Genomic DNA, 16,252 nt, shown 5'->3' with positions numbered 1-16,252 from the left:
AGACCCCAGTTTCCCTGAATTCCAGTCATGTGATTTAACCTTGTTTCCTCTCCTGCTGCTTCTGTCGTTTTTTAAAAGGGAAACTCAACATTTATTTAAAAATGCTCATTAAAATGACAGCTTGCACATTTGTCCTTTAAAGTGCTAAGATTGATGTCCTGTCATTCGCATGAAGGCAGCATTTTGCATAGCCTGGAGCTTGCAGGCAGGGCTGGCTTATGTTTTAAAGTAGGGTTGGTCTCTCTCACTCTCTCACGTTCTCTGTTTGGAACGTATTTGTTCGCTGAAGTGTGACATTACCAGAAATCACATTTTTACTTGATGTTTCTCAGAGTCACAGTAAACGGGGGAATGGCTGGAGATAAGCAGCACAGGAATAAAGATGAAATATAGTGCCGGGTTCCCATCAGCTACCGTCAATGGAAACAGAGCTCCTTTTGGCTTGGTTTGATTTTTTTCTTCTCCTTGGAACTTTCGATCAGAAGAGCTGTTGATTGAAGTGCCTTGTTAAAAAAACAAAACAAACAAAAATAAAAAATAATAAAAAAAACCCCACAACCCTCTCTTATAAACTGTTTCATTAAGAGCTGGATGAAATTTTTAACGAGAAACCTTTTTAGCTGAAAAATGCAGATTTGGGTCAACAAAACAATTCATGAATTCTGGTTTGTTTTGATTAATTGTTTAAGATGCGGGGGGAGGTTTGTTTTTTAAAAAACAAAATCAGAAAGGTGCTTTGTTTTGGAATTTTCCTTGACTGTACTTAAAAAAAAAAAAAAAAATTTTTTTTAAAAAAAAGCCTTCAAATTGAAACAAAATGTTTTGTTTTGAGTCAACCCAAATGAGATTTTCTGACACTTTATTTTGCCAACAAATTTTAAACATTTTCGTTCCTGGTTGACCCAATTCTATTTTTTTATTTTTATTTTTTTTCAGACCAGCACTCAAACTGTGTATTCAGTTATTTGGCCAGCTCTAATTTCATTTTCAAAGTATATCTGGGTGAGGATCTTAGCTGTAACTTAGGAGTTGGACTGTAAGTTGTTTGGAGCAGGGACTGTATTTTTGTTCTATGTTTGTACATATATTTGCGTAGCACAATTGGGTCCATGACTGGACATACACTACTGCAATCATAGTGATGAGGATGATCTGGTGTTTGCCCGAATGAAACCTTTAAACGCTCTCACTATGGATGAGGGTTCAAAGTTATTAAGGCAAGCAAATGCCAGCAGTAGTAGCAAAAAAGGAAGCTTTGTCAAATAAAATAAGTCCCTAATTTTAGCTGTGTGTTTGGAGGGACTGTCAGTAACAGACTCTAAAGAGATATGGCCTTGTGAGCTATTTGGATAATGCCTTCCATTGTGCTTTTGATTTGTCAAAATATCAGTTTCTGGAAGTACTCCGTTCAGATGTGCTGGGTCAGGAAGATGTCCAGGGTGCAGGGAAAGTTCCTTGTTTCACTCTGGTATAATTTTTCTGTGCTGATCTCCAGTTAGTAATATTTTCAGCCAGGAGAAACTTGGCCAAGTTTTGACATTTGCCAAGTTCTGCTCTCGGTTTGCTGAATAATTCAAGTTCTCTGTTCACCATGTAAAAGTTAACTGTTAAATTCAAAACTATGGCACGTGTATTGTTGCCTCTCATGCTTCAGTTCCAAGCCATGTGTAGCCATAGTTGAAGACCAGAAGGTCTCTCCTGCAGGCCTAAGCCTGTTAAGAAGCTCCATGCTGGAATTTATAGTAATTATTGGTTAGAGAAATGGCAGAGTGACAAAGGCTGCAAACGTATGAATGAGGAGGTAGGGACTTCTGGGGTGAAATCCTGGCTCCACTAAGGTCAAGGGGACCAGGGGGAGGAAGATTCCACACAGGAAGTCTTGAACTTTTTCTCACTCCTGTACAACAAAAACAGGTCAGAGACGGGTCTCCTCACTTACGAACTTGCTCTTACATGAAATAACCTAGCAATGACAAATTAAGATGCTATTTCCATTACTCACACAGTCCACCCCTTCCCAGCAATATTGTTTCAGCTTTCCAGCGCCTCAATAAACCAATTTTTTTTTGCCATTGCAATAATTATAGCAATCCACGTATGGCACATCTTAAGCCATATACATCATGTATTAGATGTTCTCTGGGAGATTTGCAGTGGTGGTGTACTATGTTGGTCCCAGGGAATGAGTGAGACAAGGTGGGTGAGGGCATATCTTTTGTTGGACCAGCCTCCATCCATTCGTGAAAGGAGACAAGCTTTTGAGCTCTACAGAGTTCTTTTTCTGGTCTTCTTTGGGGGCAGCAGGTATTATGCGGCCTGCAGTTTGCTGTATTAATTGTTGGGCTTTGCTTTATTTCTTTACATGTGATCTTTTTCACAGGGGAGCGTGACGGTAAAGCATTTGCCAACCACATGTCGGGTGTCTACAGCTGGATTGAAATGATGTCGGCAAGCAACAGTTTCTGGTCTCTGTAGTTTGCTGGTGTTCAGGGTTGTCTGTAAACTCAAAGTGTGCTACCATTGCCTATGCCCTGATTCATAACACTTCTTGTCATCCCAGTGGTTGTCACCAGCTAAGCAGAGTAGGGCCAGAGTCACTATTTTTGGATGGCAGAACTTCATGGGCTAGCCATTAAGGGACATTCTTTCCTCCAAGTCGCTACACTTGACCCAATGCCCCAGCTTGGTGTTTGAGGCCATTGTGCTGATAGAGGGTACCATATTCCAGAAGATTAGGGTTGCCAACCCTCCAGGGTTGGCCTGGAGTCTCCAGGAATTAAAGATTAATATTGAATTAAGATTATGTCCTGTGATGAAATCTCCAGGAATATATCCAACTAAAATTGGCAAGCCTGTAGATGATACGTAAAGCTGAGGCCCTGAACACGTGTGGTCATTAAAGGTTCCATGGCACTTTTCATGTTAACCTGAATGTCCTGGTAAAATTCCAATGTGGGTAATTATATTCTGCCTCCTGATGCAGCTTTCCCCATTGCACATTCTTCCTCTTTCCTTGTCTGCAAGTACTAAAGTGAAACATGACCAAATTTCACTCCTCAGAGATCTGACTTTGCATCATGGCATCACATAAACACCACTCCAGAACAAAACCAAAGTAGGACTTTCAGTTACCATTGACTGCCTGGGGAGATGAGTTAGAGGCTAAGGATGAACACTTTTGGAAATCCCTCCTTCTGCAAAGTAGCCAGTGAGGTAGCACTAATATACCAGGGACATGCCTTCCAAATGCCTGACGATGACTTTGGAAAACTCACAAAAGAGTTGATTCCCAGAGAAACCATCCCCAGATTTACAGTGAACCCCATACATGCTGGGACCAGACTTTGGGAGCGTAGTTAATGCTGTGCAGTTACCCATGCAGTGCAGAAATAATCAATAACGCTCATGATTATATACCTCACTCCTGGGTCTTAATGCTTTGCTCTAAGGTGTAACCAGGGGCATGTCATCCACTATCCTAAGGGACAGTAATAAACATTCCGCCTCAGCGCACTAGGGCCATGCTGAGCCCAAAGGGCGGCTCTTAGCAGCAGGAGTGAGCGTTCAGTAGTTTTTCTTCTCCATCTGCAGCAGGAGGTCACTTGGGGTGTGTGACTGTCGAGCATCATTCACAACAACTTCTCACATGAGTCAGGCACAATAAACATCCTAGTGGGGCAGAGGTGAGGGGATGTGGGACAGCCGCCTATCCGTCTCTGCTCTTGTTTTCCAACTCTCGTGTTCCACGCCAGGCTTTGGTGCAAACCGCTGCCTGCACTGGGTTACTGCGACGCCTCTCTGAGCTGGTGGTTTTCCACTCAGAGCATGCCAAGGGGAACAAAGATCCCTTGTGGGAGCTCTGCCCAGTTTACACTATTATTTTCAATTGCATGATTTGTGGTGGTGGTGGTGGTTTTATCATTGACAGTAACTCCAAGAGGCCCCCCACGAAGACTTCCATGCTGCAGAATTGGAGTAGGGTTGACAGGGAGATGGACTACGTGATCTACCAGGGCTCTTCCATCTCCACTCTGAGTTCTTAAGTTCTTTGTACGATCCTGTGTATGAAAAACACACTATTTTTTATTTTTACTATTATTCCCTATGAACGTTGCTGGCCGTTTTTGGTCAGGGACAGGATGGGATGGGACACATTAAGAACACATTCTTTCAGCTTGATTCTGGACTTCTAGGCCACTCGGGGAGGACAAAGGAGCTTTAAATTGAAAGGAGAAGCACCCCTTGTGGAGGCTATGTCTTTGGATGGTATTGAGCTGCCATGAGGTTTCTGCACCAGCTCTGTTCCCAGCCTTCAGCCCAGGGTGTGTGGCAGGAGCATGGCCAGAGCAGTCTGTCCTGTGGCTCCTGTGGTGGGTTGCCGCCCTTCAAGATGCTACCTGATGTGCTGAGATACCACTGAGCCTGCCTCTTCTGCCAGCATGGGCCCCCTTTAACCTGTCTTGCTGAGCCAGGCTCTTAAGCCTCCTCTAGCGTGCACACAGGCAGCACCACACCAGATGCGGAAAGACACAGACACTGAAATCAGCTGTGGGAAGACTCAGTTTAAGGGACTTGCCCCAGCACTCAGGTGCCCACCTCCCTTGGAGTGCAGACCCAAGGGTATATTGTCTTGCACTATATAGAAAAATCTGCACAGCACAAGCTCATAAAAATTTGCCCTCTCCCTCAATGCGAAGAAAGATATGCACAACTTCTCCCCCCTCCTCCCATTAGAAATCGCACAAACTGGGTTTAATAATAAACAAAACAAATTTATTAACTGTAAAAGGCAGATTTTAAGTGAATATAAGGGATAGCAAACAGAACAAAGCAAATTACTGAGCAAATAAAATAAAACATGGAGACTAAACTTAATACACTAAAGAAATTGGCTACAAATAGTAATTTCTCACCTTAAATGTTGATTCAGGCAGATTGCAAAGGTTCTTGAAAGCCAGCTGCACTGGTCTGCAGCTTGAAACTTCAGGTATTATTACTCACAGGCTAAACACCCTTTCAGTCTGGGCTCAACTCTTCTCCCCACAGCTCAGTTCTTGCTTCCAGGTGTTTTTCAGTGTCTCTTTGGGCAGGGAGGTAGAGGAGAACCCCGATGTCACTCCCCTGGTTATATAGCTTTTTTGTATGGTGAGAAGCCTTTGTCTTCCAGTGGAAAAACATTGGCATTCCAAGGTGGGGTCCAATACCAGGTGACTCAGTCACATGTCTCTGCAGGGTTGTTACAGCCATTACTCACAGGCTGTTTGGAGTGTCCACAGGAAGACTAAGCTCTTTCACAGTCCATTGTCTCTGCTGATGGGCCATCAGCCCTGTCTGACTTTTTCATTGTTGTACCTGAAAGGCTAGTTGTGGGTGTTATCCAAAGAAGCACATTTGAAATACAGATACGTTGTCAATATTCCTAACTTCCTAATTTCCTACAGAAATGATACATGAATACAAATTGGATAATCGCATTCTGTAAATTATAACCTTTCCAATGATACCTTACATGAACCATCTTGCATAAAGTATATTTTGGTTATGTCATATTCATATCAGAACAATATTTCTTTGAAGAATATGGGGTGTAACATCATAGCTCCTTTCTGCCCAACTCCAAGACTGGTCTAACTTGCAGGAGACTCCATAGCCCTAGAATGCAGGAGACATTAAGATGGCCCATGTCCCACAAGATTAACTGAGAATCAGGCTTGTATCTTTGCCTGGACGACCTGAGGGATCTGGAACACGCAGAAAGCAAAAATAAACAAGATTGCACTGTAAGACCCTGATCCCACAATGAGCTACTGGTGCCCACATCGGGGCCCTTCTGATCTGCACAGAGGCAGGCACCGGTCTGCATGGAGTTCATTGCAGACTCACTGCCTAGAATGTGAAGTTAGCCTAAAGAGAGCCCCCTAAGCTCCATTTTCTCCATGATTGATTGAGCAAGAAGTCTCCCTTCTGGGGTTGGCTGCATGTGGGGGCAAGCAGGAGGGAGGCAATGAAAAGTAGCTTTTCCTCTTCATGTCAGCTCGAAAACGGGAAAGAAATGTAGCAGAAGCAGATGGAATGCCTTCAGCCTGGGCTTTTGTAGGTCAGATGATTTTTTTTCTGCTCGTTTGGTAAATTTAACTCCATTTAAGTCTCGGTCTCTTCTTAATAATATGTTCTTTTTCCTGACCTCTTTACAAATCATAAATGACAGTTATATTCAAGTGGCAGAACAACTGTGGGGACAAGTGCTTAAGGGTGAGGTTTGCAATGTCGAGTGAGTCTTGAAAATGTCTACTGGGCTGATTGAGAAGTCTCCTCTTTGGACAGAATGTTTGCACCTTTGGTATGTGTGTGTGTGTGAGTGAGAGAGAGAGAGAGAGAGAGAGAGATGTCTTCTGCTATAGCCTCCATTGCAGCAAGCCTTGGAGAGGGGGCTGAAGTTAATGAAGTAACTTCTGCTAAATGGGGTTGAATACTTGTCAGGGTTCCCTTCCCTACTCTGAACTCTAGGGTACAGATGTGGGGACCCGCATGAAAGACCCCCTAAGCTTATTTCTACCAGCTTAGGTTAAAACTTCCCCAAGGCACAAATTCTTTGCCCTTGGAGGGTACGCTGCCAGCAAGTGATTTAACAAAGAATCAGGGAAAGGACCACTTGGAGTTCCTGTTCCCCCAAAATATCCCCCCAAGCCCTTACACCCCCTTTCCTTCCTGGGGAGGCTTGAGAATAATATCCTAACCAATTGGTTACAAAGTGATCACAGACCCAAACCCCTGGGTCTTAGGACAACAGAGAAATCGGTCAGGTTCTTAAAAGAAGGATTTTATTTTAAAAAAAGGTAAAAATCACCTCTGTAAAATCAGGATGGAAAATAACTTTACAGGGTAACAAAAGATTTAAAAACACAGCAGAACTTCCTCTAGGCTTAGTTTCAAAGTTACAAAAAACAGGAATAAACCTCTCTCCAGCAAAGGAAAAATTCACAAGCAGAACAAAAGATAATCTAACACGCCTTGCCTGGCTTTTACTGTCAATTTTTGTAATATGAGAGACTTTTAGGATAGTTTATCAGAGAAGGAGTTTTCTGACCTGATACTTCTCTGCTTCCCAAGAGAACACACCAAACAAAGCCTTTCTCCTTCCCCCCACCCCTCCCACCCCAGATTTGAAAGTATCTTCTGTCCCCATTGGTCCTTTTGGTCAGGTGCCAACCAGGTTATTTGAGCTTCTTAACCCCTTACAGGTAGGGAGGAATTCTAGGCTACCCTTAGCTGTATTGTTATGACAATACTCATGATGGTATTTAGTAAATTTTAGTAGTTAAACACTTTGTTTTTAAACTTTGCAATACCTGTAGCTGGTATTCAATAACACGTACGTAGGCCCAGATTCAGCAAAGTGCTTGAAAAGGTGTTTAGCTTAAATAACTTGCTTAAGTATATGCATGCATTGACTCTAGCGAGTTGCTAAGTGCTTCGCTGAGTAGCAGCATTGCCAACTCTTTGATTTTATAGTGGGTTTCATGATATTTAAGAAAAACACCAAAGTCCAAACTCCTGGAGTTATATTATTACATGAGAATCTCCTCTTCAATTTAAAAAAATATATGATTTAGATCTCATGGTTGCAAAGAAAACCTTGAAGATGTGAACACTGAAGGCTCAAAAACGTGAAAGTAAATGAAAAGAACCCACAATCTATTATTTTTAAAAATCGTGAATCTCGTGAATTGTAAAGGCTTTGGTATGCTTTGGCCTGCTTTGGCCATACCAAAATAGGGATGCTTTCCTGAATTGCGGCCAGGCTGAATCACCCATAGCATTTTAAAGACTAACTGATTTATTTGGGCATAAGCTTTCGTGGGTAAAAAACCCTACTTCTTCAGTTGCGTGGAGTGAAAATTACAGATGCAGGCATAAATATACTGACACATGAAGAGAAGGGAGTTACCTTACAAGTAACTTGTCAGCAAGTTAAAGTCACAGTATTCTTGTCAGCAAGTTAAAGAAGTATGGGCTGGATGGATGCACTACAAGGTGGATAGAAAGTTGGCTAGATTGTCGGGCTCAACGGGTAGTGATCAATGGCTCCATGTCTAGTTGGCAGCCGGTATCTAGCGGAGTGCCCCAAGGGTCGGTCCTTGGGCCGGTTTTGTTCAATATCTTCATTAATGATCTGGAGGATGGTGTGGATTGCACCCTCAGCAAGTTTGCGGATGACATTAAACTGGGAGGAGTGGTAGATACGCTGGAGGGTAGGGATAGCATACAGAGGGACCTAGACAAATTGGAGGATTGGGCCAAAAGAAATCTGATGAGCTTCAACAAGGACAAGTGCAGAGTCCTACACTTAGGATGGAAGAATCCAATGCACAGCTACAGACTAGGGACCGAATGGCTCGACAGCAGTTCTGCAGAAAAGGACCTAGGGGTGACAGAGGACGAGAAGCTGGATATGAGTCAACAGTGTGCCCTTGTTGCCAAGAAGGCCAATGGCATTTTGGGGTGTATAAGTAGGGGCATTGCCAGCAGATCGAGGGACGTGATCGTTCCCCTCTATTCGACATTGGTGAGGCCTCATCTGGAGTACTGTGTCCAGTTTTGGGCCCCACACTATAAGAAGGATGTGGATAAATTGGAGAGAGTCCAGCGAAGGGCAACAAAAATGATTAGGGGTCTGGAACACATGAGTTATGAGGAGAGGCTGAGGGAACTGGGATTGTTTAGTCTATGGAAGAGAAGAATGAGGGGGGATTTGATAGCTGCTTTTAACTACCTGAAAGGTGGATCCAAAGAGGATGGATCTATACTATTCTCAGTGATAGCAGATGACAGGACAAGGAGTAATGGTCTGAAGTTGCAGTGGGGGAGATTTAGGTTGGATATTAGGAAAACCTTTTTCACTAGGAGGGTGGTGAAACACTGGAATGCGTTACCTAGGGAGGTGGTGGAATCCCCTTCCTTTGAAGTTTTTAAGGTCAGGCTTGACAAAGCCCTGGCTGGGATGATTTAGTTGGGGACTGGTCCTGCTCTGGGCAGGAGGTTGGACTAGATGACCTCCAGAGGTCCCTTCCAACTCTGATATTCTATGATTCTAAGTGGAGAACCAGTGTTAACAAGGCCAGTTCAGTCAGGCTGGATGTGGGTGTCAACTCCTCATAAATTATTGGGAGTGGACCACATCCACCCTGACTGAATTGGCCTTGTTGACACTAGTTCTCCACTTCTCTTCATGTGTCAGTATATTTATGCCTGCAACTGTAATTTTCACTCCATGCATCTGAAGAGGTAGGGTTTTCTACCCACGAAAGCTTATGCCAAATAAATCGATTAGTCTTTAAGGTGCCGCCAGACTCCTTGTTGTTTTCGAGGATACAGACTAACACGGCTACCCCTCTGATACTTGGCACCAAAGCATTTTGAGACCACATGGCAATACTAATTTTACTGAGTGATTTTGTGCTTTCAAATGGATTTTATAGAGATCTAAACAATTGTGTGCAAAAATTAGACAATACCGCAGACTACGTTCAAGGGGAAAATACACCACAAGACACACAGCTTTGGCACTTGGCTAGAAGAGACGTTCAACATGCTATATACAACTAGAATGTTTGCTTTTTACTTTGCTACGTCAAACCCTATGGGCTTTCCCTTTGTTAAAGGGATGCTGTCCTGATAACAAGCTGTTTAAACATATAAGAGTATACTACTTATTTTTACTGAAGTATGCTAGACGTCCTACCGTCCAGATAGATGGATGTGCCCAGGAGAGCTTACAGACTCTTATGTGTGTGACTAGTCCCACTGAGATCAATCAGGCCTGGTTAACGTCCCTCGTGTGTTTGCAAGGATTTTAATTTTAGATGCAACTCAGCGACTGGAGCTATCGCACACTAGAAGGAGAGGGGGTTGAGTCAGAATAATATCCGAGCCGTTGTTATGCATTTATGGCTTGTGCATACTTTGATTAATTTAAAAGTGGATCCGCAGGGTAGAACGGAAGTCATTTCTTGAGTAGGGGGACAGCAAGAGCATTAATGGCAACACTTTGGGGTGGGGAGTGTGCATGGGTGGGGTGGGTCAAAGTGGTAAGACTGGAGTAAATTCTCCATTGGTATACATGAGCATAACTCCCTTTGCAGTCAGTGGAGTCACACCCATGTACACTAGCACAGAGTTTGGCTCTCTGTCAAATATAAAAGCAAGGCGAGATTCATGTAGGGCCTTGAAGGCCAAGGACAAGACAATCGGCCCTTTACCTATGTCCTTAACAGCACCCTAGAGCTTGTCTACACTACCAAGTTTTGTTGACAAAACTTACGTCGACACCCAGAAGTTGGCAAAATAAAAATCGCCGAAGGGTATTCACACTTGCTTCCTCTGTCAACAGATCACGTCCACATTGGGGACACCATCATCGACAGGGTGAGCAGTGCACCGTGGATATGTATCCCATGGTGCAGTGTTGTGGGAAGGAAGAGATGATCGCTGCGCATCTTGGGAGTCTCTCCAAGTTCTCCTGCAGCCCCCTCAGCTGCTGAGAGCAGCATCATGAGTAGCTCTGGGAGCTCTCCGGGCTGAGGAATGGCAAAGCAGCCCAGCGGTCTGTCCCACTCTGGCTGCAGCAGCCGCCTGCCTGCTGCGCTGTTCCTAGTGCTGGGCAGAACAGGAGCATTCGAATGATTTGCTCTTTGTTTGTTCCCCAAAGGGAGCAGCACACAGATACCTCCGGGAGCTTTGAAAGGGGAGGGGCGCATGCCTGCAGGGCAGCAGAGATCAAAACACTGAGCAGAGCCATCAGGGCAGGCATTGTGGGATACTGGCGGAAGCCAGTTCTGTCGACAAAACAATCAGCAGTGTCTACATTGGCTGTTTGTCGACAATAAAGGTACGGGAAAAGACAAAAGTCTCTCGTAGGGGTGGAAGCTTTTTGTTGCCAAAACTGTGCGTTTTTCGCGACAAAAGTCCCATTGTAGTATGTATGTTCTTGCTGTTTTGTCACCAAAAGGCAGTTTTTGGCAACAAAACTTGACAGTGTAGACAAGCCTTAGAGTGCTGAAATGGAAAACTCTTCATAGCCATGTGCATCCCTCTCTTTTTCGGTGTTTGCTTCCTCTCCCCACCTATCCGCCAGAGCAACATAAATTGGTTAGTCTCTAAGGTGCCACAAGTACACCTTTTCTTTTTGCGAATACAGACTAACACGGCTGCTACTCTGAAACCTGTCATTACACAGGATTGTTTCACCGTATCTATCGTCAGTTTCACTTTCTGCTGTTTCTGCAGTAGTCCAGTGCTTTGGGGTTGGGTTTTCAACACTGCAGGAAATGTTGAAATGAAAAAGGAAAAAAAAAGCAATCGAAAATTCCTCCAATTGAAATCCTTTCTTTTTTCTTAATCACTCCCCCCCCGCCCAACAATTCAGATCCTATTTTGTAAAATCCCCCAGCCACCGACCTGCTTTCTCTTTCTTTAACTACACCTGCATTTTCAGTTTAGTGTAGATAGCAGATTTTAAAGTTGAATATAGGTAATTTTCAAAAAAGTGAAACACAGGAAAGTTCAATTTAGGGGGAGAGAAAAAGCAACCCAAGCAGCCAACGAATCCAAAAGGGGAAACAAAAAACAATGAAAGTTCTCTGACCAAAAACGGGTGCTAAGAAAGACAAAAGCCATTTCTAGCACAACAGATACTACTAAATGTTGTTGAATACAGCTGTGCCTGAAATCTAGAGAGATTTGGCCGTATTGAGAGGTCAAAAGGTTTCGTCTTGCTTTCTTGTTAAGTGTCTCATTGGCAGAGTCTCGGCTGATCTCTCTCTCTTTCCTGAGAGATCCTCAGTGTGCTGGCTACAGCCCTGCGGATATACCTGTCTTGTATGCTTTATAAATGTCACCATCCTAATCCCCCACTCCGCATCTTACCGTCACCAGCCTTCTGGCCAGGGAGGACTGAAAAGGACTCTAGTTTTGACAGGCTTTGAATCATGATCCACCAGAGGAACTGGTAGTGAGCATAAGTGCTGGAACTAGGGCTGCTGGGGGTGCTGGTGAACCTCCTGGCTTGAAGTAATAATAACAACCGAAGTACATGGTTTCTGCCTTCAGCACTCCCACTATACAAATTGTTCCAGCACCACTGGTCATGAGCATGACCTGAGGCCTTCCTGTCCCCTGCTAGCCTGGGCAGCAAGAATCCAAGAGCAGAGCCCATGTTTTCCTGCCTGGCAATAAAGTGGCCAGATTTGAAAGAAAGTTCAGCACAGAGGGCATCACAATGGAGGCTGCTGAATGCTGAGATCTTCAGAAAATCTGGTCCTAATACTGAGTTACCAGTTCATGATGTCACCTGATAGTTCTAGTAAAGCTTTGCATTTACATGTCATCCTGCATGTGAGGATCTCAAAGCAATTTTATAAACACTTCCTAACAGCTCTGTGAGGTAGGTAAGAACTTGTATCCCTGTTTTACAGATGGGGAAATTGAATCCCAGGCAAGCTAGCACTTAGTGAAGCTCAGATATTCTGTGGTGGTTCCCGGAATAGAACCCAGGAGTCCTTACTGCCACGCCCAGGTACTAACCACTTCCTTGGAAGTTCACTAGCTAAAGAGGATTTTGTGATGCCAAGCAGCTGGAAAAGAGGAGATCCAGGAAAGAAAATATTGCAAGGAAATATAAAATAGGGTTTAATTTTTTTTTCTTTCCAGGGGCTGCAAAATGATGGTTGGAGGTTCTATTTTTTTTAAATGAAAAGTAGGTTCAGTTTTTCTCATTAGAGGTCAAAATTGCAACATATTTTGTCAATTTACAAAAGTTATCAGAGCTACACCTGGTAGAAAAACAGGATGAATTTTTCACAGCATACATATTAATGATATATTTTTTCTGTATGCCACTTATCAGATTTTGGGTTAGATCTGTTATGAAAACAAGACAATGATCCAAGTTCACCCTGGCATAAGTGGACACAACTGCATTGAAATGATAGGAGTTGAGCCCACTTTACACTAGCAGTGAAATTAGGCTCAATCTTTTTATTTCATGTGCAAAAAGATCATAAATCATCCAATAAAAGAATACAAGGCTAGAATTCTTCAAGAGGTACTGGTTATTGCATGAAACCATTAGAGCAGGTCTAGAATTACTGTGCATGAGCTCCAAGGTGGAATTTCCTTGTATTACATTGTTACCTATTTGGTTCCTTTATATTAGCAGGTTAGAATTTTTGTTTGTTTCCATTCAGCAGCAAAAACAAAAGTTGTGTTAGCATTGATAGAATGTCATGTGAACACGATGATCCCTATGCGCTGTCACATCAATACTTAAAGCCCTTGTGTGTTGTCTTCTGGTTTGTTGGAATGTTCGGAAGCCATGGGAATGAAGAAAGAACTCTAATTTTACTTTGCCTCTTGATAGGGTTGTGATCTCAGCTTTAATAAAGTTTAGTGGGGCAGGGACCATCTTTCTGTTCAATGTTTGTACAGCACCTAACGCAATGGGTCCTGATCAATGACCGGGGCTGCTAGGAACTACCACATAACAGATAAGGGCCTATTTGTCAGCGGGGCTGTGCACTCACATTTCAGTAGTAGTCAATGGTAGCAGCAGGTCTGAAAATTGATCCCCAAGTATCTTTCTCTCCATTAGCTTCAGCTATAGCTTCCCTTTTCTATTGTAATCACACCAGGGTTTCTTTTTTTTTCTCCTTTCCAGGTTATATCAGCTGTATCCAGACTTTCCCACCACAGTATCGTTCAAACCAAAGGAATTAGGTAAGATTCTTTTAACATGATGCTTTAGATAAAATTGGCTTCCCCTCCACCCCCAGCGGACTCTCCTTGTGCTTAATCGCATTGGAATCTATAAAGATAATAAATTGGCAGTGTGCATGTTAAAAGTTAGACAGCAAACAGGCTGCCTTTGAGATCAGTACATGGTGCTTATTAAAGTGCACTGCTGACTACAGTTTATACCCTTCCCCAGCAGCACAGACAGAGCAAAGAGCGTGTAGGTAGTGTGCATGTGTGCAATGGGGCACAGTCACTGCAGGGTGGGCACAGATAGAAGTGAGAGGGAGATGTTTCCTCCTCCTAAACTTTTTACAGTCCTGTGTATGTCCCCTCTCTCAATAAATCTGCCACACTCCTGCATGTCCCCCCAACTGTCCTTAGGTTTTATGGTGACTGCACCTCTGTTCTGTACATTCCCAAAATAACCCACACAGAGTGTTTGTTTTTTTAATGCAAACTCTCTTGTGGCATCTGGTAGAATCCTGGGTTGTTCCATGCAGGAAAACTGGGATCTTGGCCACACAAGCCTAGTTCCTCTTCCTGGGAATAAACACCCTTCTGTCTTGTTGGATCTACAGCCATCCTGGGCCTGAAACAAAGCACTGTCCCTCTTTCCTACCACTCACTTCAAAGGCTGGCTGCTGTCTTTGAAATGCTAATGACGGTTAAATAGCTGGCCAGGAAAACCCTAGCAAATCAGGCTCCAGTCACTGAAATGAAGGGGATTATGTGGGCTAGAGGGAGCCTCTTGTAGATTTTGGTAGTCCACAACCTGCAGGGTGAATGTGGAGCCTGATTTCATTGGGTCGGTGTCCTGGCTGTGACTGAAAGACCAGGGAAAAGCTGTTTTCGTTGTTTAAAAAGTCCAACTCGTTCTTTATGATCAGTGTGGGAAGTTTGACACTGATGTTTGTTGACACATTGCTCCCCTTCCCCGTGATGGTCTGATTCCCCTAACCTTGGGAGAGCAGGATTCTGGCTGCCCCCTCAGCCTGCCCCTGACAACTGTAGTACTGGGGGGATTGCTGTTAAGGGCTCAGCTTCCGGGCTAGGTGCTGTGTAGCTCTAGTTAGGCACAGCCAGTTGGAACGGGAAACAAAATGAAGCTGAGCTCCTGAAAAGCGCCAAGCAATCACTGAGCGCCACAGCAAGGCTCCATGAAAGTGGCAAAACACCTCCGGTGTCAGAGAGGGAAGTGCCGAAGGATCCCTGGCTACCCAGATCTTCAGGCCGCTGACTCTGAAAGGGGCTGCACTAGGGGTTGTGACTTTCACCATTGGGCTGCAATAGATTCATAGTGCAGGCTTGTTTGGGGAGAATGCCTTCCCTTTTGCACATCTGCCCATGGAAGGCTAGCTGCTGGGCAAAAACGGTGCTCCAGTTCGCACATACAGGGTGCTGCTGTTGAGTGAGTCATGGTCTAGAACTCCCAAGCTCACTTCCCAGCTCTGATCCTTTCTCTATGGCCTTTGGCCAGTCACTTCACTCCAGTCTACACGCAGATTTTGTATCAGTCCAACTGTTGGTTAGAGGGATGATTTTTGTTGTTTTTACTGATATGTTTCTACCAGTGCAACCCCAAGTGTGGAGACAGTCATAGCGGCAGTCAGCTGATTCCCCTTCCCATACAAGAATAGACATAAAGTGCCTTTATTTTGGTATAACTGTATCCACACTATGGGGTTTGTACCACTGGAACTATACTGATATGGTTAAAGGGATACAAGTTTTGTGTGTAAGATGAGCCCTAAACGGTGAAACTGACAGATTCCACAAGGTACAATGGGCACTGTAGTGAGTGAATGTTTGTAAAGTGCTTTGAGGATCAAAAGCACCATCTGAGTTAGGCACTGTTTGTTTATTCAGAGTAGTCTTGAGTCCTGGAGAAGACTATAGTGATTATTATTTTAAGGGGAAAAGTGCATCAAAGCATTGTGGGAGCTGGGGGAGGGAAATCCACATGTATAAATTACACTGACATTGCAAAAGGTAATCTTAAAAACTTAGGCCCTGGCTTGGCGTGTTGCTTACACCATCTTGCAGGTCATTCACTCTTTTCTAATCATGTACCCAGGTATGAAAGATGTATTATTACTTTATAGGAAGAACAAGCTGGCCATACTGTTAAGCCTGCTGTAGATAAATAACGTTCCGCAAGGCCTGAATCACATACTTCCATTGAAGTCAATTGGGAGACTCCCATTAAGTTTCATGGGGGCTTTTTGGAGCCTCAAGTCCAGTAGACAGCAGGGATGTAAGAGGCATGATGGCTTGCAGTCCATTGGTGTGATATTTCCCCCCCTACAGTATAGCTATTAAATTTTCACATTTATTTTATTACAGGCTTTTAAAATTTCCATTAAATTCTCTTATCTGGAAGTCTTTTGCCTAGTAATTACAGAAGCAAAGAGTGTTGATGACACTCTTTCTGTCTTTCTTTCTGACTCCAAGTTTTTCCTAT

At 43.7% G+C, this 16,252-nt stretch overlaps 1 protein-coding gene across 1 annotated transcript in view; it reads left to right on the top strand.

Annotated features, from left to right (window-relative positions):
* Positions 1 to 16,252, top strand: part of VAV2 (vav guanine nucleotide exchange factor 2) — a 310,317-nt gene that overhangs the window by 179,297 nt on the left and 114,768 nt on the right. The window contains exon 3 of the mRNA XM_077836255.1: positions 13,715 to 13,773. Within this exon, the coding sequence (XP_077692381.1) occupies positions 13,715 to 13,773 (59 nt within the window). The remainder of the gene's footprint in view (positions 1 to 13,714; positions 13,774 to 16,252) is intronic.

The sequence above is a fragment of the Eretmochelys imbricata genome, chromosome 16, assembly GCF_965152235.1.
Source record: "Eretmochelys imbricata isolate rEreImb1 chromosome 16, rEreImb1.hap1, whole genome shotgun sequence".
In the NCBI taxonomy this organism is placed as follows: domain Eukaryota; kingdom Metazoa; phylum Chordata; order Testudines; family Cheloniidae; genus Eretmochelys; species Eretmochelys imbricata.
The sequence above is the reverse complement of the archived record's forward strand: the minus strand, read 5'-3'. Positions and strand labels throughout refer to the sequence as shown.